The sequence below is a fragment of the Epinephelus fuscoguttatus genome, linkage group LG24, assembly GCF_011397635.1.
Source record: "Epinephelus fuscoguttatus linkage group LG24, E.fuscoguttatus.final_Chr_v1".
Classification (NCBI taxonomy): Eukaryota; Metazoa; Chordata; class Actinopteri; order Perciformes; family Serranidae; genus Epinephelus; species Epinephelus fuscoguttatus.
The window spans coordinates 11,250,295-11,276,880 of NC_064775.1; the positions used below are offsets into that span (position 1 = coordinate 11,250,295).

The following is a 26,586-nucleotide window of genomic DNA, read 5'->3' on the forward strand; positions in this document are numbered from 1 at the left end:
AGAAATGTCCTTTGTTTAAGTTTAGATTATTATTAAAGTTATAAACTTGGAAGAAATCTCATGAGATAAGGGCACAGTGAGGATCTGCCTAAAGTTAAAACAACCAAAGTGCTAATAAAGCAATGGCCAAGAGTCAGGGAGAAAAACTGAATTTGTCAATAGAAATAAATATAAGTAGGTATGATTGTTAATTTTTTTTAAATACATGCGACAGTCATGCCCCTAAATTTATCAGGAAGAAAATAATCTGCTCAGATTGCATCCAAATCCCTTGTTTTAAACAAATGTCCTGCAGTGTTATGCTTTGAATATAATATGAAATATCCATAATATATGTCACTTAGTCTGGGCTCATCCGTTTACTCAATAATAGAAAAGGGGTCCCTGAAGGAAAAAGGCTGGGAACCACTGCTCTAATGCTCTCAACATACACTCCACCTGAGTCGCCTATAAGAATGCTAACGTTAGCCACCATAAGCTAGACCAAGTACAGATTCGATGCACAGAACAAGTGAGTCTGTAGCAGCAAAGCCAAAGGAGTGTATATTTAAGAAGGTATACATGCACACTGACTGAGATCAATATACAGAGGAAGTCAGCAACAGGATCTTCACAGGGTAGACCCACCGGAGAGGATTACGAACTAGTCTGGCTCAGATCACTGACATGTGTGGACCTCTGATGTTTCTGATCGAGCACCTTTTTTTTACATATTCATGGTCCTCCCTTGCAACTACTATTATAGAACTTTGGACGAGGTCACAGAGAGAAGAGGAGATTAGCGCATGTTCTCCAACAGTTAATTAGGCCAATGATCGGAAGGGTTTTCCCCAATGCCTTCTTAACAGGACAGCTTGGCTGTGTGTCCTACCGCTGAGGACATGTATAGAAACTTGAGTGGCCCTCTGGGTATTTAAAGACAGATCTGGCCAAATGCCACACCTCGGGAGCTTCTTGGGCTAAAAGGATGAGGCTCTTATCCCCAGATTTCTGTGAGTCTCGGTCCACCCACACTCAAGGGAAGCACATTTGACTGCAATCCAATTACAGTGGAAGGAGCTGTTGGGCCTGCCTGCGGCAAACTCTAACCTAATCGCCAAGGTGCGATACCCTACAGGTTAAAAGTGTAAGTGTACAATCAGAATAATGTGTTGATGGCAACACTGCAGTTTCACAAGGTGAAGTGTCACAGTAGGGGGAACGTGTCTCTTTTGTTGTTTGTGGCGCTGAGACTGTGCAGTTCTCAGTCTGACCTGACTACCTCCTGATTAAGCCTTTGTCCTCAGGTAACATTACACATCACACTGCTGCAAATGTGCCGGACGTCCACTCTCATTACTACAGCATGATGATATAATGTAATCCAGTCGCCTTAATGATAGTTGGCAACGTTCATCTCTGCAAAGCATGGATATGTTACATTTGTACATTATTATGTGGTAGATAGGACACAGCAATGTCTCAGTAAAGAAATACCTGCTTTTCATGACAAAATACCAACAGGATACACAGTGATGTCTCGGTGAAAACACTTTTTGTGCCACTATCACAACAGGAAACGCAGCAATGTCTCAACAACACACAACTGATTTTCATTACAAAATCCCAACAGGAAACACAATGACATCTCTGCAAAAAAATAGACGTACTATCCCTGGTGGAAACACAGCAATGAATCTCTAGAAACAACTGGTTTTGTTGTTTGTTGGTCTCAAACAGTGGTCTGCATCTTGGCAGGTATCTCGCCATCCCCTCCACCGCCCAAGACGCTGATATGATACATATGAGACATGCAAATATAATGTATCTGTGGTTTGCAGAATCATACAATGCCCGAGCTGTTTAGTCGAACCTGCGCTGCAAAAATAAATTAAAAAAGACCGCAGTCCACTGAATCCACTGTTTACTATTGTACATCAGTGAGGGATAAAAGGAGACAACATTTGGTGTAATGAAAAATGGGCAAAATTAATCCCTCATGCATAAAAAAAGCCACCAAATCTCTCCATCCCCCCTCTTCCTTTATTCAGAGCATCATGATGTGATCATTCAGTGCTTGCCTACAAAGGCGCAGAGCAGGAGCTACAGAAGCAGTCAAGGTTAAGAAGAAGAAAGAAATACCACGATTCAGACTTCGTTCTTCACAACATCTTGACCAATTTGGGGTTAGTGCATATTGGCAGGGTGCTCGGCCACATTATGAAGGTCATAATAGCAGTAAAAATAAGTGTTCATACACCTGACATCTTCCATAGCTCCTTGTATCCCCTGATTGGTAACAGATCAGTGATTTGGTGTGTAATAAAAGCAGGAGGGCCTGCTCTAAAGTTGGCCCAGGTAAAGGGCAACTAATCCCTTATTCTGGCCTTACAGCACCTGTCCTTATTCAGCTGCTGGCCGTCAGCCATATCGCTCTCGCACATGCACTGAGGAGTTAGAGTAGTGAGCCTAGTGATGTGTGGCTTTTAATTCAAGATGCAATCCCAGCTAAGAGTGGTGCACTTTTTTATTTTACCATATATCTTTAGCAGTTACCAAGTGTTGGTACTGTTAGTGCATCAGATACAAAAGCTGTAAACTCTTTGTGATGAACAGTCTGGAAAACTATGACAACCATAACAGTCACATTAAATCTGTCTTAGCGAGAGGCCACAGGTCGAAGCCAACTCATACAGGCAGAAAAACAGTTGCTAAAGAAAACTACTTGCTCTGGAATTACCGTATGACTGCCGTAAGCAACAGCGCAGAGAAAGGCTAGTCATGTGGAACTTTGCAGAGCTGGTGTCTACAGCGAGGCGGATGTTTAGCAACTGCTTGTTCTCCGAATAAGTGCGTAAGGATGCAGATAATGATGTGAGGTGCACAAAACCTGGCCACGTGAGCAGAGGGAAAACAATGAAATCTGCTCTAATGAGTCATCTCTCAGCTTGTCCTGCCTTCAACCCACAATGATCCCTCTGAACATATGTCGGAATGAATCATTTTGTGATTGCTCTCCTTCTTGGAGCCTTTCATAATCTCAGATATGAATGTCTGAATTACTCATGAATAAACCTGAACAGCAGAAAGGAGTCTGCCATCCCAGCCACCAGATCTGATAAGGATAAGAATTTGCTCTTTAACCAGCGTCAGTTCAGGACTTAGAGGGTCACAGAGAGGGCTGAGGCTGTCCCAAAGCCAAACCATGGCCCAAATTCTTTGTGGATACTCCAACGTGCAAAAAGAAGCTGGTGTTCTCCAGCTTGTCCTCACCACAAAAATGACAGCACTGGTTCAACAACCTATGTTTTACGCGCTTTCCCGACAGGTGACCTTTTGCAGTTGTGATAGTAATTGTTTCCTACACCTTGCTCCATTAGTTGCTGTTACTACACCTGCCAAGTTTTCTGCTCTTGCTGCGCGCATGTGTAGTTTACAGTGATAATGGAGGCAGATTTACCACTCAGACTTTTTCTAATTTCCAGCTGATGACTGTTGATTTCACAGCTATTTGCAAACAAAGGAAACGGCATTGTTCTTTTCACCACGTTTCACCATAAAGAGCAGAACAGAGTTGCTAACGTTAGCCGAAACTCAGCATCCAGGACAGTGAGAATATACAACACAGTGGATGTACTGGTTGTGAAGAGGGCTTCTTTTAAACATCGCCTGTAACCCCACAAGCTAGTGTAATTTGATTGCAGTGAATTGCTCCTTGACCTTGTAGTGTTTAGCTAGTTAGCAAGACATGCTAACATTTGCAGCTTTGGTTAGAGCAAATAAATGAATTTATTTGAGACTGCTTGGGGTTAATATTCCATCTTGGACCTACAGTCAACACTGGTTTCTATTCTACCTATGTTAACTATCATTTTAACTTTCCCAACCCCAACAAAGTAGTTTTAATTGACTCCATTTGAAAGAAATGGACCACAAATAATTATTTGGATGTTTCACATCTATCATATAAACACCTCTAAAGTGCTGTGGTATATGAGCTGACTTTATCATCTGGAGGTAGAGGGGATGGTGGATGATGTGACACCTAGGCAAGACATTCGTCAAGCTGCAGACCTCGGTCTGAGAGTGACATACAACAAAACCAGTCGTGATTTAGCAAGTTACTGCTGCGTCTACAGCAGCTTGTTTAAGCTCCAAATGTGGGTGTGTTTTGTAGCAACCAGTCGCTGTTTTTCCAGTGGCTTTTTGGCAACAATCATAAGTGTTTTGTAGCAACCCATCACTGTTTTTATAACAGATTTCTAAGCACCAAATGTTTGTGTTTTATGATAACACCCTGACTGTTTTTCCACTGGCTTTAGAAGCTCCAAATGTAGGTGTTTTGTGACGAGCCTTAACTGTTTTTCCAGCAGCTTTTTAGGCACTAGATGCTGGGCTTTTTTGTAGGAATTTGTCGCTGTTTTTCGAAAGGCTTTTTAAATGTGGGTATTCTGTGGCAGCACCTCACTGTTTATCCAGCAGCTTTTCAGGCACCAATCATGAGTGTTTTGTAGCATCCCATCACTGTTTTTACAGCAGCTTTTTAAGCACCAAATGTGAGTGTTTTATAGCGACCTGTCGTCGTTTTTCCAGTAGCTTTTTATGGACAAAGAGTGGTCATTTTTTACAGAGACATCGTTGCCTTTCCTGCTGGGAAACCTGGTATTTTAAGCCAAAAAATGAATTTTTTCTAACCATGACCGAGTCGCTTTTGTGCCTAACCCTAACCACAACCTAAACACAGCATTGCTGTTTCAGTGTATCCACTACATAACAACATACAAATGTAACATATCCATGGTGTGCAGAAACATACAATGCCAGCATTTTTTCTGTGCACTGGGTTGCCAATTTTGTTGTCTTCAGCTTTTTGATTGATTTGAACAACATCCTTCACATTTAATTGTCCAGTTCTAATAACATACTGTAAAAATCTTATCAGGAAGCAACCCTGTGCTAATACTGAGCTGATTATTGACATGTGTGACATTGAATATTCATTTGTCTGTCACCTGTGTTGTTTCAGAATAACACATTTGGGTTTGTAAAACCCTATGCATTTATTTTGATGAATATTTCCTGCAGCTCCACTCAGAGTGTGTAGAGCTACTGTATAGTAAATGATGAGTTTGGCTGTGTTGCACCTCCCCTTGCCTCACACACAAGACGGGAGCAGCAAAGCATTAAGCGTGAACTGTTGAAAAGTTGGCACAGGTGCACCGTCTTGCCTGCCAAAGTCTTTAGCTCTTCCTCTGCGTAATGAAATTCACCAATAATCCCTTACTGCAATCTAACTACCCTACAATTAAGGGTCCTGGCCTCTGACCTGACAGTGCTCTACATATATAGTACAGCAGTAGCCAGCTGCCAAGTGAACACTCAGAATGGAAACACTCAAGTTAAGATGTTATGCACTGGACAGAAATAAACGACCTCATTGCACAAGGCCAAGCAATTAGTTTTTGTCACAATCAGCAAAACATGTTGTAAACATTTGACTGTTTAAATGTACTTGTCTTGTCTTCTATTTGGAGACACTGAAGTTACAAACATAATTGTCACACTGACAAATTTCCAACTGACAAAAATACATTTGGCTGCACAGACTGCTCTGTGAACGCACTCCGTTTCAACATGATTCATTCAGATTGTATTTTCATCCCCTCACAATAAATTGTGTGTGTAAATTATTCTCTAATAAAAAAGTGTGCTTGGATTGAATCTCAGGTTGAACTGTGGCAGATAAAAAGGACAAACAGTTCAGATCTAAAACATTCAGAGGGATAAATCCTTCTCTCCGTGCCAGTTACAATGTTCATCGTTCCATACTACAGCCCTCAGCAGGGGGCAGGTGATAGATCGATGTCCAGTGTTTGTACGGGATTCAACATGAATAAATGAAATAGCAGGAGAGGCTGCAGAGTGTGAGCTCTGTTTTTCATCACAAGTGTGATGCAACACATCACGGTTAATCTGACTCGGTCTGGTTCCTGCCGACAGGGGAGCTCACCTCTGACCCAGAAGTGTGGTTTAAACAAAAATACACTCAAATATCCGCCCACACACACACACACACACACACACACACATACAGGCATGCAAGCAAAATTCTGTTTTTGGCTTTGAGCCTGTGGTCTAATCAAAAAGTGCTAGAAAGACTCAGCGCCAGGGCTCAAATACACACACACACACACACACACACACACACACACACACAAGCACATGGGTGGCTACACATAATATGAGCGATGACAGGGTTGAAATCAACTGTTACTAAGTACTTTAACTTGCATTTTGGATGTTCATGTATTACAAATGAACGTGTTAAACTCTAAATCACAGGCTAATTTCAAGTCATCTCTCTCCCCTTCTGTCTCAGACGCCTATCCAGTGTCAGAGGTCGTCTACACTTGGACCCAGGGAGCTGATAAGTCTGTGGAGGTGGCAGGGGACGGCTCCAGACTCAACCAGTACCATCTTATCGGGCAAACTGCCGGCACTGAGAACATACACACAAGCAGAGGTAGGTGTGTGTGTGAGTGTGTCTATGGATAATAAACAAACTTGAATTTACAAAAAAGAGAAAATACATCTAAAGCTGATACAAGCAAAGAAAAGGGTCCAGTTCATGACACCCAGGTAGACACGCTGTTGGGGAAAAATTCCTTAGAGGATTTCTTGGTTAAGGGTGTGGAAAAAAATCGCACTTTTGGTCAAAACGAATATGCTTCTGCCCAGAGCGCTTTTTGCCAGAAAGACCTCTAGGCAAACTCCCATGTGCAGTGGATCATGAATGTATTAAAGGGAACAGCACACAGTTGAAGGTAGGGACTTGTTCATTGCTGTGAAAGTTGCTCAGTGGCATATGAAGTCAAAAAAGTTTTACTTCCAGGTTATAAAAGTACCCAGATCTTCTGCGTCATCGAGCCCATAGAGCAAGCGCACCAGAGACTTTCGCCAGCCGAGCAAATAACTTCCATTTTATCCCCCTGCTAACATTAATAGTGGTTAAATTACTTGAACCTGCGGCTTTTCTGGGGCGGCACGGTGGTGTGGTGGTTAGCACTGTCGCCTCACACCAAAAGGGTTCCTGGTTCCATCCCGGTTGTGGGAGCCCTTCTGTGCAGAGTTTGCATGTTCTCCCCGTTTCAGGGTGGGTTTTCTCTGGGTACTCCGGCTTCCTCCCACAGTCCAAAGACATGCAGTTTGGGCATAGTTTAATTGGTGACTCTAAATTGTCCGTAGGTGTGAATGGTTGTCTGTCTCTACATGTCAGCCCTGCGATAGTTTGACAACCTGTCCAGGGTGTACCCTGCCCCTTGCCCAATGCCAGCTGGGATAGGCTCGTTTCTGAAGTTCAAATGTGACACCACTAAAAACACTGCAGAGCCGTGTTCATAAAACCTGCATATGCACGCTAATTTTGGTGGAAGAGGTGTATGTGAGGAGAGTAGTACTTAATATCAAAAGATGGACATTTTTTGATGATAGAAAAAGCACAAGTGATGACAGATAAATAGGTACCATGTGCGTCATACAGCTATATAACATGAACTGAAGCGTACACAGTACAATTACAAGGATGGGGCTGTACCAAATTCAATCTAAGTAAAAGGCTAGTAATAAGCACTTGAGTGTAAGCATTATAGACTACAGTATGCTTTGTGAATCATGTGAATGTAAGGACATCCAGTCTGTATAATTTTATTTGACGAAGGGAGCAGGCCAGCAATATCTGTTGCTAGGAAACGCCTGTAGTGCTGTCCATTGAAAAGCAATCTATTATGTATAGTCACTGCAGCTACGTGTAGCACTGTAGCTGTCATATAACAGTTTGAGGGGGAAATAATGTATAACATTTATTGGCCAGGACTCAGTTTGTTTTATTTATGTGTGAATACTGTGTTAAAAAGGGTAAAAGAGAGATAATTTCATATCACTCTTTTACCCTTGATCCTAAACAAGTCGTAAAAGCAAGCTAACGGTAGTTTTGTCCGTTAGCTTGCTTGTTTCGTTAGCTACACCAGTGGTTCCCAGCCTTTTTCCTCAAGGGATCCCTTTTCAACCATTGAGTTGCTAATGACCCCTGACTAAGTTACATATTTTATTCGATGTATAACTTAAATTTTTATAGAATAGCCAATATTCTATACAAGTAACCACACTATTTACTCTTCTTTGGGTGCTCACTGTCTGAGGAGATGACAAAATAGAGAAGGAGGAATGTTTTAAGAAGCTAACGGCTAATTGTTGGTCCTTTGTGGGGTTTTGTGACATCAAGACAGCTATAGAATGATACTTTAACCCTTTAATTTATTAAAAGACATCAAACCACATTCTTCTCCTGTCTTGTGCACCCTCTTCTTGGGTAAATTCATACAGTATGTGATGCATGATAAGTGTAATACCAAATAACATGATGTAACTAATTCTAGATTAGAAAAGATAAACGCTGCAGGGAGAGATGGGCGTGCGAGGCAGAGAGTAAATGTGGGAAACATTATCAGGAGATCAGAGTCAATGAGTGGAGGCTAGTGGAGGAGAGTAGCCTATCCCTCACACAACCAGCTGTCTACAGACCCGGACAGCCCTGTCAAACAACACTTATCCCCACATGAGCCCACGCGCGCGCACACACAGACACACACACGCGGAGCTAGAGAGAGACCTGAGACCTAGGGTTAATCCCCCCCATCCAACCACCCATCAGCTTTTGCATAAGAAGATGACATCACAGATCAGCGAGGGATTGGTTGGTTGGCTGTCGCTGAGTGTATCTGTGTGTTTGTGGGTATGTGCTCTTGTGCATTTATCCTCGTGAGTACCAAATGTCCTCACAGGAATGGTAAAAAAAAATACAAAGTCAGGACGTTTTGATGGAACCTGGTTACTGCAGGTTGTATCTGATCTATGAGTCAGGTTTAGGTTCAGTATTAAGGTGAAACTCTAAATAAAACTGATTCTCATGGGTATGATGAGTTTGATATTTAGCATAATGTAAATAGTTTGACTTAAAATGTGAGCTGGGTCCTCACAAAGATTAAAAAAAAAAGATCTGTGTGTGTCTGTTTGTACGTTGGGATTGGACAGCCTCGCTCTGACGCATGGGGGGGTGGGGGCGTTGAAAGGCATCTGCTTAATACTCTTATGTAAAATGGAACTGTAATACACTTCCCTCCAGTTTCTAGTAGAATCATTATTAAAAGTGTGGATTTCCCTTGTTTTTTTTATTTATTTATTTTGTTTATTTATTTATTTAATCTGCACGCCACAAGTGAAACCTTCCTGTGTTTTAAAGCACAGGGTTAAAGAGTTCATTGGTTGAGGAAGTGCATTGTTGGTTCACTAACTGGGTGGTTGATCAGATGCCTTGTCGACCAGTTTTCAAGATAGATAGATAGATAGATAGATTGATAGATAGATACATAGACCACACTTCCCCTCATCAACAATAATACAGTGGCATTAAAAAAGCCATAAAATAATTTAAAATAAGTAGATACATAGAAATTAAAAATTAAATTAAAATTGAAGTTAGTTAAAGTTAGTTGACCAGTTGATAAAAGGATGGCTGAAAGGCTGAATATCTGTCTAGCAAATGTCTTCTGGTAACTGTAAATAAAATACTAGGGACACGTTAATATTTAAACACACAAAATTTGTATAAGTTAAAGATTAAGATGCATTGATATGATAAAAAAGGGCAAAAATGCTGAACAAAATCAGGGTGCTGTGCAGCCTTCTATAGAATACCGGCTTGTAAAATTCATGTTTTTATCAAGTTGTCTTGTGGGGTAGTTCATTCAGAATGTACTTTAAATTAAAGCTGCTTTTTAGAAACAAACAAAGTTACATTTACATTAAGTATTCACCACATCACATTGTGCGTATCCTTAAAACTACAGTTGGTAACTGTGAAAATAACTCTGTCGTATTTGCCGAAACTGTCAGAAACAATATTTTAGTGTACTGTTTAGCTGTAAAATGAGAAAGTTGGTCCGGCTGGTGGGCAGTGCTTGGTGCTCCGGTAAACAATATCCAAGATGGTGGCCGGGTCACAAACTTTCTCATTTCACAGCTAAACAGTACACTAAAATATGTTCCTGAAAACATTTGAGGTGAGAAATATTATTCAGTAACAGGAGAGTTTTTTGTTGTGGTTTTTTTTTGTTTGTTTTGTTGTTGTTTTTTTTATAAAAGACGTCCAATGAGAGACTGGAACCAATCTAAACACACATAATACAAAATAATTAGAAGTTTTCTTGTTGTGGCCTTCCTAAAATGATGAGGGGTGAAAGTTACTGTATTCTGTTATGATCAAGGAGTTGATAAGCAGACAGCGTTAGCAAGCTAACGTGCTAGCTACAGTTAAAATTGTGTCGACAAACATGAGTTTCTACAATTCCTGATGTATTATTCTCCTCAATGTCAGTAATTCACTTCATGTTAAGGCCCAGACAAACCAAACCAACATTGAACTTCATGTTAAGGCCCAGACAAACCAAACCGACATTGAAGAACTATTGGCAACAAGGCAATTGCCTCACGTTACCTGTCTCTTGATCAAAAAATTGCACAGCCGACGGCCAATGAACATACGATCTGCACACTCCTCTTTCCAGCAGCGATTATAGCCAAACTGTCAAAATTTTAATTAACTTTTTCTGTTCAACGATACACACCTTTGAATATAAAAATGACTCACTGAAATAAGTAGTACGTTTTATCCAGAAAAAACACCTCTCCTCTGTTTACTTTCATTTGTTTACAGGCAAGTCTTGCTCTCCAATATGACGACGATGTTGGCGTATGTTTCAGTGGCCATTGAGGCATTTATATTTCTATATCTATGCCTGACACACCACTTCTAATAGTACTATTATACCATTTTTCATTGTCAAATTATTGACAAATTAAGTCATCAAATTTTCAACCAGTTCTGGCTCCCTGAAACCTGACACCAACTACTCTCATATGAGTGATCAGGCAACGACCTGGCATAAACAACATGTTACCCTCTTTGAAATGTCATGTACTTCAACATTTAATCAATACTCAAGGTCATTTTATCTGTATTTATATGTCTGACAGTTTATTTGACAGTATTTGTCCGCCCCTAAATCATCAAACTGCCATCTGGTGTTATGATTATTACAAGAAAAATGCTAAACGTTATCTGTGAATTCCATTTAGCCCAAGGACTGAGGGCAGTAAATCATCATTCATGCAGCTCAAAGCTTCTGTCTGGAAACCATCCAAATCAGTGGTGGAGATTGCTGATGCGTTTTGGCTCCAGGGGGGTCACATTCAGTCCAGTAGGTTAATTTACGGTATGTGTTTGACTCCCTTGCTTATAGCTTTCACAGACCAAATGTGACACTTTTAGCTATGCTAAACATGCTAACGTGCTGAAAATGGAATATTCAGTGTCACTGAAGGTGTAATCACCGATGTGGGAATGACAGGTGACAACTTTAACAACAACTTCTCACAGTTCTTTGTATGGTGTGGTCCTGCTGCATGACTATATTTATTATTTTAGCACATTCAAGTCTACCACGTTCAAAGATATCTGACTATTACAAGATGTGTTGCCTGAAAGTCATCAAACATTATAAGAATTGTATATTAAATGTCCCCAGATACGTTCATGTGCTTGCTGTGAGGGCCAGTAGATTTATCTTACTCTGATAAATGTCACCTGGAGTTTACTGTTGTTTCCTCACTTGATTAAAACAAGTCTGACAGTCACCTGCTCCTTCATTGGGTCTAGACAAAGTAATGAAGCACTTGTGGAGCTGAAATTCAAAACAGGAGTCAATTAATGATAATCTGGCCTTTCTTGTGTTGTAACTCTGAGCAGCAGCAGAACATCTCCTGGCTCTCGCTGCATGGCTTCAATGAACAAGTGTTTTTTTGTTGGTTGGTAATGAAGACAGATCTCGAAACCTCAGGTATGGAGGTGCACGGCTCACAATAGTGCACGGATGTGATGTTGTGAGGCTTTAATTAGCACATCTAATCTTAGACAACACTCCTTTTTGAGGACATGGAGGAGGAGATTAGCCCACAAGTTTGTCTTGAAGGTTGTGGCTTGCACCGTCTCAGACAGTAATAGCTTCCCTGAGATAACTCCTGACTCTAAAAGTAGATAAGATGTGTTGTAGCATTAGTTCTATGGACAATTCGTTAGGACTTGCAGGGCTCATTTCCAGATGATGATCACTAGCTTGGACGTTAAAGGTGAAAACATTATTTCCTACTCACCAGTTGACCAGCATGGCAGCATTGTTCCCCGCTATAAAAGGAAGTTCCCCGTGGACATTGTGAAATACAAATCCTTGGAAGAAAAGCAGTAAGATCCACCAGAGGAACATGTTCCTCCTCATTCCTCTGCCCCCGGTCCTGTCGGGATCCATGCATCAAGGGCAAAGGCCACCCCGGGGTGTCCCAGGTCGGCAGTTGACAGGGTATCTGTGAGCCAGACGGCCTGGAGTCATGAGGGCGTCACAGGTGATGGGGTCGCAGTGAGAACTAACGGTGTTGGGGATCTCCTGGTCGAGGCATGGCAGTGACGTTGATGAGTGTTGTATCGCTCTTGTCTGCCTCACTCTCAGGCCGCTGTCAGTTGAAGCCCACAGTGCATTTTCTGGATTTCTTCCCCTCGCACGCCAGCCAGTCTCATCAAACACGTTTGATCATTACTCCACAAACAGCTGTCAGATGACAAAAGAACAACAGGAAAGATAGAAAATGTCCACACGGTTAGCCCCCCTCCATCCCACCAGTGATTAGCAGCAGCGAGTGTCCCTCTCCGTGGCTTAGACTGAGGTGTGTGTCAGAGTGTGTGTGTGTGTGTGTGTGTGGTGGCTGTCAGCAGTTAGAAATCATGCTTCATGTGTGTTTCAGAGTGTGTATGTGTCGGTGCCTGGATTGGCAGGGCGGAGTGGGCGGGGCTTGGTGCTGTGTGAGGATCCCAGGACAGGAAGCCCCCCCCCCCCCTCCTCCTCCACCCTCCTCCCTCCTCCTCACTCTCTCTCTTTCTCTCACTGATGGCAGGATGCAGATTGTAACCAGGGATTAGGGAGGTTCAAAAATCCGATTTTGCCTGGAGAAAGCCTCATGTATTACTCTGCGTGTGTGTGTGTGTGTGTGTGTGTGTGAGAGAGTGAGAGAGCCTGTGTACATGTGCCCTAGTGTGTGGAATATAGTCATTGGGTTTTTCATAGTTTACCAGCGCCTGCAGCCACAAACTGCTGCTGGTGAGAGGATTTTTTTTAAAGCCTCAAATGCAATCTTCGCTTGTTTAACTGAATACTGTGTCTCCCTCTCTCTCTTTCTATCTCGCCACATTTCCTCTGGATTTACCTCCAACTGTCATCGCCCCGTGGTCCAATCCCAGACACTAACTGCATGATAATCTATTGTCGTGTCCTCGCAATAATTAACGCCACTTGCTCTCATTTTTCACTTTAATAATGGATTTGGAGTCAGGTTCATTTCGCCGTCACGTTCAAGCTTAATTTTTTAACCTTTCCACCTCTGTCCTGCAGTTTGCACCACCTCTAATTATTTCATAACGCAATAGCAGGACAGAGGAGGGACACATTTGCAGTGGGAAAAGAGGAGAAGAGTTAATGAGCACTTCTCTAGCTGTCAAGTTTGTGGCCGTAAACAGTAACTTAATTGTGTCCTGTGTGGAAACCCAACGAATCAGGAGGTTAGATCACATGTCTAAGCACCTGTTTATTGTCCCTATCTAACTTTATATCCTTTCTGTCTCTCTGTCTCCCCTCAGGACAGTACACTGTGATGATGGTTCACTTCTACCTGAAGAGGAAGATTGGATATTTTGTCATCCAGACGTATATGCCCTGTTTCATGACCGTAATCCTGTCCCAGGTGTCGTTTTGGCTAAACAGAGAATCAGTTCCTGCGAGGACCGTCTTTGGTGAGCGAAGCCGCTTATTTACTCATTTACTTTTTAACGTTTTTATTTGTCTGGGTAATATTCCTGTCATGCACAGCCACACGAGGGAGAGTAATAACAGTCGGCCGCTGAGCAGCAGCACTGCAGTCGCTGGCAGTTAAGAGTTATTAAAGCGCCCACCTTTGTTGAGTGAGGGGAGACTGTTAGTTGTTTCCAGACAGCCTGTAAAAATACAACTCAATTTAAATTTGTCATGTCCTTTTGTTTGCACCCAGGGGTGACCACTGTGCTGACCATGACTACCCTCAGCATCAGCGCCAGGAACTCACTCCCCAAAGTGGCCTACGCTACAGCTATGGATTGGTTCATCGCCGTCTGCTATGCGTTCGTCTTTTCTGCCCTCATCGAGTTCGCCACAGTGAACTACTTCACCAAAAGGAGCTGGGCCTGGGATGGCAAGAAGGCTCTCGAGGCACAGCACCCTAAGGTACAGCTTGGGGACGCTAGATTGCAAGTACCAAACATGAATGTCATGCTACTTTAAAGGACCATATTAATGGTTTCGCATGTTGTAGCCATGTTGTGGAGTTAAATGAAAAGATCAGTACCTCTCATGTCTGCATGATAAATATGTAACAAGAGGTGCATGGAGGAAATGAGAGGAACTGGTTAGCTTAGTTTAGCATAACGACTGGAGGCAGAGTGGAGCAGCTAGCCGGGCTCTGTCAAAGATAAGCTCACTATAAACAGTAGGTGGAAGGATTTTGTTAACCTTGGGCAAAGCTAAGCAAGCTGTTTCCACTCTTTATGCTATGCTAAGCTAAGCTAACTGTCCCCTTGCCCTCGCTATGTGGTTAGCACACAGTTACAAGAGTGGGCATCCCAGTTGCCAGAAGAAATGTTGGCATTGTACATTCATGCAAACCACGGATTACAACAACAACATTACAATTACACTCTAGTTGACACATCGAAACGTGATAATGGTTATGAAAAGATCACATTTTGGCTTAAAATACCCCGTTTTCAGGGCATAGTGACCACGGGAAAAGCAGCAATGTCTCTGTCAAAAACAACTGGTTTACATGGCACGATCACCACCAGAAAAAGGGCGATGGTCAAGACAAAACACCCTCGCTTCATGCCTAAAAATTTGCAAATGTAATGTATTCATTGTTTGTAAAACTGTACAATGCCAACATTTTTTTTTCTGGCGACTGGTATGGAGTGGAGGGGAAACCCTTTTTGGTAACACTTTACTTGAAGGTATCTACATAAGGGTGACATGGCACTGTCATGAACCTGTCATAAACATTATGTACATGATATCATCATCATAAACGTTTATGACTGCTGTCATTGAGTGTCATTCGGTTTTTGTAATGACAAGTTGACATTGTTTGGGTTGTCTTGATTATAACAACTTGACATTAATCAAAGAAACATTACCAGAAGTTGTCTTTGTCATGACAATTTGACATTAAATTTGTTTGGGATGTCCTTGTAATGACAACTTGACATTAACCACGATGACATTACCAGAAGTTTGTATCAATCATTATGTCAACTTGTCATAAACACAAAAAGAGGTGCATTTCTTGTTAATGTCAAGTGATGACAAAGACAACATCTGGTAATGTCACTTTGATTAATGTCAAGTCGTCATAATCAGGACAACCCAAACTGAATGACACTTAATGACAGCAGTCATAAACGTTGACAGTACAGTACATGACATGTACATAATGTTCATGACAGGTTCATGATCGTGTCATGTCATAGTTATGACAGTGTCATGTCACTCTTATGTAGATAACTTAAAGTAAAGTGTTACCTACATTTTCCATGTATGACATTAAGGCAGTATTCCCAAATGAAAGTTTAGCTTACAGTTTTGGTTGTGTAAACAGCACAAACTATGAAAAGGGTTTATATACTAGACCAGATAAGTTGCATCAGGAATAATCAGGATACATTACTTGACAACACTGATGACTATACAAGTTGCTTGCTTAAAATTTTACCAGGAAAACTGTCAATCATCTGTTAGCAGCTGGATTAAAACACAAACCTGCACACTGCAGTCATCATAAATAAACCAAACTGCTACCTGTGTGAAATTCAATTACACAGCATCCCTGAATGTTTTGCCAGAAATGTTACTCGCCTGCAAAAGCACCTAATTATTCCAGACAGAATGAAACACATTGATTATCCAAAAACAGCAGGGTTTAAAACCAGTTCACCTCTCACTGCAATCTGTCCCGCTGTAGAAACGAGACCCCATGGTGCTGTCGAAGAAGCCCAACAATGTCTGTTCAGCGGGCGTCAACTACACCCCCAACCTCACCAAGGACGTGTCCATCTCCACCATCTCCAACACGACGTCGGTGCAGCTCCGGGCCTCGGAGACCAAGATGGTGGACCCCAAGAAGACTTACAACAGCGTCAGCAAGATCGACAAGATGTCACGGATAGTGTTCCCCGTCCTGTTTGGAACCTTCAACCTCGTCTACTGGGCCACGTACCTGAACAGAGAACCGGTGGTGAAAGGAGTGGTCAGCTCAACGTAATCTTTCTCCTTTTTTTTTTTCCTGAGACAGAGAGTTCGTATTAGGGGATTAAGTTTGTTCTAATTTGAAAGTGGGTGGACTTAAAGGAAAAGGGGTTGTTGTAAGGTCGTTGCCCAAGACAAAAAAATAAAAAAAATAACAAATATCTGCGCTTGAAGAACAAAAACAAACTATACTCAACTATCTAATTCAAGCACTTTGAATGGATGCAAGGCTGCAACAGAATCCCTTTCCTGTTTTTATGGCCTAAAAAACTGCTCGATCACACAGAAACTTGCTTCTAAGACCTCGAGGGAGCGGGTGCTTTGCTTCTTTCTCATCTATCCTGCTGCAGTTTGCATGACGCTCTCCTCAAAAGGACTCCTCTTTGTCTTGAATACCGACCATATATATGTCAGTCACTGCTTAAGGTATGGGAGCACACTCCATGGCGACTACTTGAGGTTTTAAATAAACTAATGTAGGCATTTTGAGCAGTTTTCCTAAATTTACTCTTATCATGGAGGCTTGAAATGCACTGAGCTTATGCTGTGGAAAAAAACCCTGCAATATAACATGCATTTGAAAAATTGATTTAAAAAATGTACTTAATTCCACACTGTGTGGAAGAAACATCTCTTGAGATTAATGCTGCAAGTGCATTAATAATTTAGTTTTCTGTCTCTTTTTTAAAAAAGAACCTTTGCCATTTTTTTCTCCTATTGCAGTGGGTGCTTGTGTGTCTCTTTGTACATCTTTACTTGAAGATTCAAAGCCCTTTGCTGCAGGCCCGGTTTCCCGAAAGCACTGGCAGACAGAGTCTCAGTGGAAGATGACGAGTGCTACCTAAAGGTGAAAAAAAAAAAAGTATTTGAAAGATTATCATTGCAGAGATGCTTTTTCATTCATAAAAAAATAAAAAGTCATCATTTTGGGCAAGAAAAAAAAAACATCTTTGGCCCACTTACACTGGGTGAGTGGACAGCTGTGGATGGGGTGTTCAGGACAAATTTAGGATACGTGCTTTAACTGAATTTTGAGCACAGGTCACTCAGCTAGGAAACTAATATTCACAGCTGAGAGACCGGTGCTCGAAACGCAGAGTGTGTGACATACAAATCAGCAGAGTGAGAGTTTGGAGACTGTCATAGGGGTGCAGACCTCTATTTAGGCAAGCATGCTTCTTACTGATACTTGGGCAAAACACTGCAACACCACCAGCTCCAGGGGTCAGTGTCACAAAGACAGGATGTGACGTAGATCAAAATAACAGACAGCTGCCGAAGTCTTTACAGATTAGTCCTTTGTAACTGTGGTATTTTTCAACCTGGACCATTTTCTCATGTGTTTGTGTCTAAGTGATTAATAGGAATGACTTTTTTGAAATTTGTCCAGTATTGAGTGAGATTGCTGCTGCGAAACAGTCTGCAATGTAACCACGTGGAGCGTGTTCACACCATCAGTTTAAGTCCACTAAAAGTGCTTGTTTTTGTCACTGACAGGCTCAGATTGTTATTTCAATTGTCTGACAGCATTATGGAAAGGATCACTAAAGAGACATACCATTTGGTTTAAGAGTAAAGGGTATACTTGTGCGGTGGTGTGTCTGTGTCGCTCTGCAGTTACACCTCCAAAACACTAGTTGGCAGCGGAGGTTTCTGTTAAGTGCTGTTAAGTTTAGTTGATTGACAAGTACACAAATCAACTTCACTATAACTCGCAGCATTCACAGACAAACACTTGTCTTTATCTGGACACATTTTCCCCACAATTACAACATGCTAACATTATTAGCACAAGCCTATGCCATTTTACATTGTATAAATTAGCCTAGTGACTAGCTGAGATATCTTCTTTTCATATGAAGCCAGGGACAACAGCAACATTTAACAAAGGTAATGTAATAAAATTCAGCTCCATTACAACTCACAAGGTTCACTGACAAAACAACTGTCTTATACTAAACAGGTTTTCCAAACAAATACAACATGCTAACGTTATTAGCACAAGCCTATGGCATTTTATATTGTATAAATTAGCCTAGCAATGGGTGGAGATTTTCTCTGCTCATATGAAACCAGAATAAATCTCGATGTATAAATCCCCAAAGGTTAAATCACACACAATTTATTGTTTCTTATCTGTGAAATTAACATAAATAAAAGCTTTGTTTCCACTGAGGGACATGGTTTAAGCTTACAAAATAGACCGGAGGTCTGTGACGCCGTCTGGGGAGGTGCACCTCAGGCAGAAGTAAAAAGTCTGCCTAAGATCAATTTTGTTTAGCCAGAAACAGCCCAAAATTGCTTTCACCAAACCCACCAGACTCCATAAACAGTAAATTTATCATCATAAAACACTCTTCAAAGTCGCCAGAATCAAAATAAGACTTACAAAGTCACTTTAACACTGTTCCAGCAATCACCAAGTCTGGTTTGGTTGAAATAAACCCTTAATTCACCCTGTTAGAGGCAAATATGTACCGGCTCTGTACATACTGGAGTCTGGTGGGTTTGGCAACAACGATCTTGGGGCTGTTTCTGGTTGTTATTCTTTAACAAAAAGGTCTGTCTCTGTAGGGATCTTTTCCATAATGTTCTAGGATACATCTAATAACAATCTGAGCCTGTCGGTAGCAAAAACAAACACTTTCAGTGCCCGCACATACATTAATGGTGCCATATGCCTAGAGTGGTTACACTGCAGCCTGTTTCACAGCTGCTGGCTGCAGCCTTCTCACTCATCACTGAACCAATTAAAAAAATGTTCCCATTGGTATCATAGTCTCAGATATGTGAAAACAGGGACCAGGTTGAAACATACTGAAGTTACCTTTTCAGTACGACTAATTTGCCATGAATTCTGCGTAAATTAAGTCTTTTCAAACTAAAAAACATAACTGACCAACCTCCATTCACTGAAGCAGAAAATGTTTGCCTTCTGGAGGAATTTAACAGTTACAAGGGGATTTTGTTAGAGGAATTCTGATGCCCTTATGTGGGGAGAAAGAACAAAAAGAGAATAACAATCAGTGAAGTTTCATTATCATACGACTTTCTGCATTAAATAATAAATTGCTGATGAAAATGTGTCATTAAACTCACCGTAAAGGCCTGTGGCACGGTGGAATAAGTGGTTCAAGAAGCTTGTTGGCTTTCAGGCTCAGTTGGTGAACTACTGTAGCTGAGGAGCTAACTGCTCACATGCTCGCCAGCCAGGACATGCTAGTGCTTGTTAGTCACAGTAGCTAAGCTTCTTCTATTTTCTCTCAACTGAATGAACTGATTTTGACACAGTTGTTTTTGCCACTTGAAACTACAGTGTCATCAGGCCTTTAAGTTACGGAAATTTGGGGGAAATTAGGCCAAGTCTCGTAAGGGAATCATGTAAATAAACTTTTAATTTTAAACTTTGCTTTGACACAAAAAAGACAATGTTTCTCGTTTGAGTTTTAAGCCCTTGGAAGAAAAAGAACAACCAAAGTCTAACGTTGACTTTCACATCCTGAAGATGTTTTCGTCCGATATCTTTCTTAATGTTTGTGTGTACATGTGTAAGATTCTTTTCTTCCTGTTGCTTGTAGAGGAGCTCATATCGGATCAAACTTTTGATCTCTTTGGATCCGATGTGTTTTTTTGGTCATCTATTTCTACATTGACTTGATCACACTGGAAGCAATGAGCACATGTTGTGGCATTTTGGCTCGAGCCCACCATAGCACAGCCTGTGTGACGTGTTGGACTATGGTGAGACATACTCAGGAACAAAAGGACCCCTGCTCCCAGCAGAAGAGTTGCCTCAGAGTCACTGTGTGTTTAATCTCATGGAGTTTAAACGGTGCAGTTGGGGGCATTGTCAAAGAAACAATGGCTTGGTGAAAACCATGAAAATAAAGACATCAGCTGCTACTGTACCTGCTTTGCTTTGTGAAATTCGGACCTACATTGGATGTCGTCACCATATCAGCTTAAAATTCTTTCCAAAGCGCTTTCATTTTGGATTTTTGTGCCATAATTTTCTGTAATGTTTTCGTGCTGGTTTGGGTTGATGTTGAATTTCATGTAAATCTAAGGTGTTGCTATCTGTCAAAAGCTTGGTGGGTGTCTATCAGCAAAGCTACGTGTCAGTGCTTGTTCAAGCGCAGCAGCTGTGTAAAAGGAAGTCCAATGAAATGCACTTGAAAGGCAATCTATATATTTGTCTGTCTGTGGTCGCCATGGCAGCAAGTCCAGATGAACAGACCAGACATCCTTTTACTCAGTAACAACCTCCAACCTCCACTGTCTGCTTTTTCTGACTCTGCTGCTTATCCACATCGTCAAGACACGTGCTAATTTTCCTTTTGTTTCTGATGATGCCTGCAGTAGCTAAATCCTTCACATAGTTTGGGGTCATTTTGTTTGTTTTGTCAGAGCTGAACTGCTCCAGAGCTGCTTTATTTCAGCTGACTAAGCCTTATTTTGAGTTATATTACCAAAGGAAATGAAACTGTAATTAGCATCTTGGTCCCTAATCATGTAAGTGTATTTAGCCTCCATTGTTTTCTCTATGGAAGGCAGTGTCAGTCCGTCCTCCACTTAAACACTCCCATCAGCCTTAGTTGTTCTTTTTGTGCTCATTTAATGCTAATTAGCTAATGTTAGCATGCTAACACGCTGTGGGGAACATGGTAAACATTATACCCACTTACCATCGGCATGTTAGCATTGTCATTGTTAGCATGCTGATGTTAGCATTTAGCTTAAAGCACTGCTGTGCCTAAGTATAGCCTTACAGAGCCATTAGAGCACACAGTAGCATGGCTGTAGACCGGTGGTTAGCAAATATCAGCCCACAACTGACAAAAACTGAAGTATTTCTTTATTATTTTTTAACTTTATTTTTATTTTTGATATAAGCAAGTACACTATTATCAGGATCTGTTTGTTCAACCTACTAAATTATTTGTGTTTGTACGTGTTCTCCAAGTGGGCGGGGTTTAAATAGAAGTGGGTGTGGCTTAAAAGTGAAACACACACCGCCGCCGTACGCCGCGCGTCAAAACGCCCGCCTCCATTATATTCCATGAACCAACCCACACTGGTGCCGCTCTGCTTCAGCCCACTGCTCTATTTCCAGCGCGGCCAGTGCTCATGGCGGCGCTGCGAGAAAAGCCTTTTATGTACGTCTCGTCTCGTAGGATCGACTCCGGTTGTTTCAAATTTTTAATAAGACGACTTTGATAAGAAACTCACCCGTGAAATTCAAGTTGTTGTTGCCTCAGAGTTTTTCCTCTTCTTCCTCTGTTACTAGCAGTTGGCAACCGTTGGCAACTCGTGTAGGTACAGCCACCTAGAGGGCTGGGGTGGGAAATACATGTTGACGGTGCCGCTGCCAGTGTGTGTTGGGGGGCGGCACTTGACGGCCACAGCGCCGCGTCCGGCGGCGGTGTATGTTGCACTTAATGCTGAGTGGGTGTGGTCTGATCTGAAATTGTTATTTAAGCCTGAAATTGATATGAGTTCATCGGTAGTTGCTATATTTATTATTTATTAGAGAGTTTTTTCGAGAACATCCCCAAGTAAGTCAGGACTTTTGTTCTTTATCTGTACTGGATACTTGCTTCATCCAAGTGTTTAGCGACAAGATTTTGGTTTTGAAAGCATTCTGGTTTCTGTTTGTAGTCTGTTTTTAGAGCGAGTATTATTGACCAATCACATTTGAGTGGGTTTTGGTTGCATTCAGGTAAACAATTCATGCAGGGGGCAAAAGAGGCAAAACGCATTGGCTGAAATTCAGTCCCAGAACCTTTTGGCTATCATCTGACCATGACTTCGCTTTCTGTTCACTTTTTTAATTTCTTTTGACAATCTGGAAAAATAATCCAGTCATAGACGTCGTATCTCCACAACTTGTTCGTATTCCCAGGTCATCAAATACAGACACTTTCTCACACTACTCGGTGTCATAGCAAGGTCTGAAATACATTGTAACATGTGGCTTACGTTGTGATACCTTTGTAGTTAGGTTAAGGCCACAAAATTAGTTGGTTATGTTTCAAAAAAAAGATCATGTTTTGGTGGAAAATAGGTGTGTTTCGTACGTAAAAATAGCATAACGTGATGTAAATGTGTCACGTAAATGTTAGCTTTTGGTTTCACATGGGACACGAACTGTGGTCTCCTAGATGAAGAAGTTTTGTTAGACCCATCCACCATACCTCCCTCCCACCCTCCAAGGACTTTTTTGCTGTCTCTGTCACATGCTAATGGGTGTGACAAAGTATTTGACGCCCTAGGAGTGAGAATGGGCTGCTCTCAAGTCCAACTCTATTCTCACTTTTAAAGTTTCTAATTGGATTGTAAAAGATGACCAGCACACAGAAGTTATTCAGGAGTCCGGTCCAATCCAGCACTTGGGCAGTGACTTGCGGCATCAGAAACCAACGAAACAAGGCGTCCTTTAATGTCAGCATGATACGTGGCCGGTTGCCGTTATAGTTTAATGGCGTCTGGCAGCATCAGGGGGAAACGCGGCGGGACAAGAACGAAAGTTACATTTCCTGTGAAAACAGAAGTGTATTTTGAAAGAAGACGATGCATGTAACAGGCAGAACTTGACACAGTGTCGCAGAACGTCAACAGCCGTACCCAGGGTACCTTGTACGGCATATGTGGAAAGTCTATGACCAAACGTCGATATGTGAAGATGTCGGAGTGAAAATGTGTTGTATTTGGATATCGGCTGGCCACACCACAACTCCAGAAATATTCACTGTCGCGCCCTAGAGGTTAAATCATCGTCAGACTGATCCCTGATGGGTTTGGAGATTGCATGACTGTAGACCATTGGCAAGCCAATAGCGGCGCAAATCTGCCCCTCGAACAAAAAGGCTGAAGTATTTCCTTTTACGGTTTACAAAACTTCATTATTTTTGATAAATAGACTTCTGGTACACTTCATTCTATCTATACATACATCTTTCTTGCCACTGAAGAAATGAGTGCCCCTATCTACCCATCCATCCATCCATCCATCCATCCATCCATTTAACCAGCCCTCTCTTCTCTATTGCCAGCCAAGAAACGATTGCCTACCCCTCCCTCCTTCCTTCAGCCACTGTGACAGACTCATCTGCCATACATCTGTTAGAAAAGGGATTTAGTTCCGCTTAAGTTACTTTCACCCATTCAGGGGGGCCCCTTACAGCAAAGCGCTTCACTCCAATTTAAGCCCCGACTGGCCCAGCCGATGACAAATGCTTGTTTTTCTTTCTGTGGTGTCTGGACAGCTGTGGCTGGTGCATGTTTGGGACAAATTTAGGATTGATTATACGTACTTTATCCGAAGCTAGCTCATGGGCAGTGAAGCAGACTGAAGTCTTGAACTCGGGTCTCTCTACTGGGGACTGTAATGCACATGCAGTGGTCGCAACATCCCAGGAAGGCGGTAGACAGCCGTTACACATGCATGGAGTTTCTCTTGCTTTTGAGCATCAATAACAACTTTTTTGGAGGAAACATGAAACTGTTTGCTTAAATTTTGCAAAAAAGAAATGCAGCAAAGCCATTGTAGCTATAGCTGGGCTTTACAACGTATTTGTGTTCTTCATTCTTTGTTTTATGTACTGTATTTGTTTTATGTATTATACTTAAAATGATCAAATAAAAAGGATGAACAACAATGGCGTTCATTATTAATCACGGGGCGAAGCTGCTGTATATTATAGAATCCATCTTATAGCTCCTGTGGCTTCATTAAATCATGATTATAGCTGCTAATGCAAGAGGGGAATCTGACTGCAGCTCTTTGGTGTATCCATCTTCGCTGATTCCCTGTTGATATTTAACTGCTTTATAAAAATAGTTTGATGCATATAGTGTCTGTGTGCTCCAATTCCACTTATCACACATCTGGGAAAGATCTGTTTCTCTGTTTTATCTACTGTCAGTCCTTTCTCCTGAAAAGACAAATCAACTTCCGTTATACTGCTGCATCTAAAGCTGTGGTTATTTTCATCACTGTTTTTGATGATCGACGAGTGACCAGCTTTTTATAGATGAAGTACTTTAACTTCTTAGATGTTATTAAGCAAACAGATACAAGAACATGAGACGTCTTGTCATTAATATATTCACTTTTGAAGGTTTATTTTAAGGGGTAATGGGGAGTGGTGGAATGTAACTAAGTACATTTACTCAAACACTGCTCCAGTGTGGAATTTTGCAATGTTAATTATTAAAACAGCAAAAATATACATTGTGTGTACACTCTACAAAGTAATGCACTTGTTCAACTTTTTGCATGCATCATTTTCATCTTTGACATTATGGAATTAGTCCAATGAGTCTTTTATAATCTGACAAACCAATTAGTTTAGGTTGCTTTAACCTCAAAAAGCTTAATAAAGTTGAACAAACTTAATATTTGAGTGTTGATATTTAGTGGCCAATTTTTTTTTAATTTAAGATATCCTAACTAATTTATTTTCATTCCATTTTACCCAAATTGTGAAAAATGTTTTTAATTTTGACCAACTTATAAGTTGTCAACTGACTAAAACACTTTAATGGAACAAACATAATTTTTTTATGCTGAAAAACTTATTAATGTCATTTGTTGCCTAAACCCAACCATGTGTGTTTGTTGCCTAAACCCAACCATGTGTGTTTGTTGCCTAAACCCCAACCATGTGTGTTTGTCGCTTAAACCCGACCATGTGTGTTTGTTGCCTAAACTTGACGATGTGTGTTTGTTGCCTAAACCCGACCATGTGTGTTTGTTGCCTAAACCCGACCATGTGTGTTTGTTGCCTAAACCCGGCCATGTGTGTTTGTTGCTTAAACCCAACCATGTGTGTTTGTTGCCTAAACCCGACCATGTGTGTTTGTTGCCTAAACCCGACCATGTGTGTTTGTTGCCTAAACCCGACCATGTGTGTTTGTTGCCTAAACCCGACCATGTGTGTTTGTTGCCTAAACCCGACCATGTGTGTTTGTTGCCTAAACCCCGACCATGTGTGTTTGTTGCCTAAACCCGGCCATGTGTGTTTGTTGCTTAAACCCAACCATGTGTGTTTGTTGCCTAAACCCGGCCATGTGTGTTTGTTGCCTAAACCCAACCATGTGTGTTTGTTGCCTAAACCCCGACCATGTGTGTTTGTTGCCTAAACCCGACCATGTGTGTTTGCTGCCTAAACCCCGACCATGTGTGTTTGTTGCCTAAACCCGACCATGTGTGTTTGCTGCCTAAACCCGGCCATGTGTGTTTGTTGCTTAAACCCAACCATGTGTGTTTGTTGCCTAAACCCGGCCATGTGTGTTTGTTGCCTAAACCCGACCATGTGTGTTTGTTGCCTAAACCCGGCCATGTGTGTTTGTTGCTTAAACCCAACCATGTGTGTTTGTTGCCTAAACCCCAACCATGTGTGTTTGTTGCCTAAACCCAACCATGTGTGTTTGTTGCCTAAACCCCGACCATGCGTGTTTGTTGCCTAAACCCGGCCATGTGTGTTTGTTGCCTAAACCTGGCCATGTGTGTTTGTTGCCTAAACCCAACCATGTGTGTTTGTTGCCTAAACCCAACCATGTGTGTTTGTTGCCTAAACCCCGACCATGTGTGTTTGTTGCCTAAACCCGACCATGTGTGTTTGTTGCCTAAACCCGGCCATGTGTGTTTGTTGCCTAAACCTGGCCATGTGTGTTTGTTGCCTAAACCCAACCATGTGTGTTTGTTGCCTAAACCCCGACCATGTGTGTTTGTTGCCTAAACCCGACCATGTGTGTTTGTTGCCTAAACCCGGCCATGTGTGTTTGTTGCCTAAACCCGACCATGTGTGTTTGTTGCCTAAACCCCGACCATGCGTGTTTGTTGCCTAAACCCGGCCATGTGTGTTTGTTGCCTAAACCTGGCCATGTGTGTTTGTTGCCTAAACCCAACCATGTGTGTTTGTTGCCTAAACCCAACCATGTGTGTTTGTTGCCTAAACCCCGACCATGTGTGTTTGTTGCCTAAACCCAACCATGTGTGTTTGTTGCCTAAACCCCGACCATGTGTGTTTGTTGCCTAAACCCGACCATGTGTGTTTGCTGCCTAAACCCGGCCATGTGTGTTTGTTGCTTAAACCCAACCATGTGTGTTTGTTGC

At 41.7% G+C, this 26,586-nt stretch overlaps 1 protein-coding gene across 1 annotated transcript in view; it reads left to right on the forward strand.

Annotated features, from left to right (window-relative positions):
- LOC125884752 (gamma-aminobutyric acid receptor subunit alpha-5-like) overlaps positions 1 to 24,061 on the forward strand; it is a 36,675-nt gene extending 12,614 nt beyond the window's left edge. Inside the window, exons 7-10 of the mRNA XM_049569918.1 lie at positions 6,359 to 6,502; positions 13,778 to 13,930; positions 14,185 to 14,396; positions 16,183 to 24,061. Coding sequence (XP_049425875.1) covers positions 6,359 to 6,502; positions 13,778 to 13,930; positions 14,185 to 14,396; positions 16,183 to 16,482 — 809 coding nt within the window. The 3' untranslated portion in view covers positions 16,483 to 24,061. The remainder of the gene's footprint in view (positions 1 to 6,358; positions 6,503 to 13,777; positions 13,931 to 14,184; positions 14,397 to 16,182) is intronic.
- The last annotated feature ends 2,525 nt before the right edge of the window (positions 24,062 to 26,586 follow it).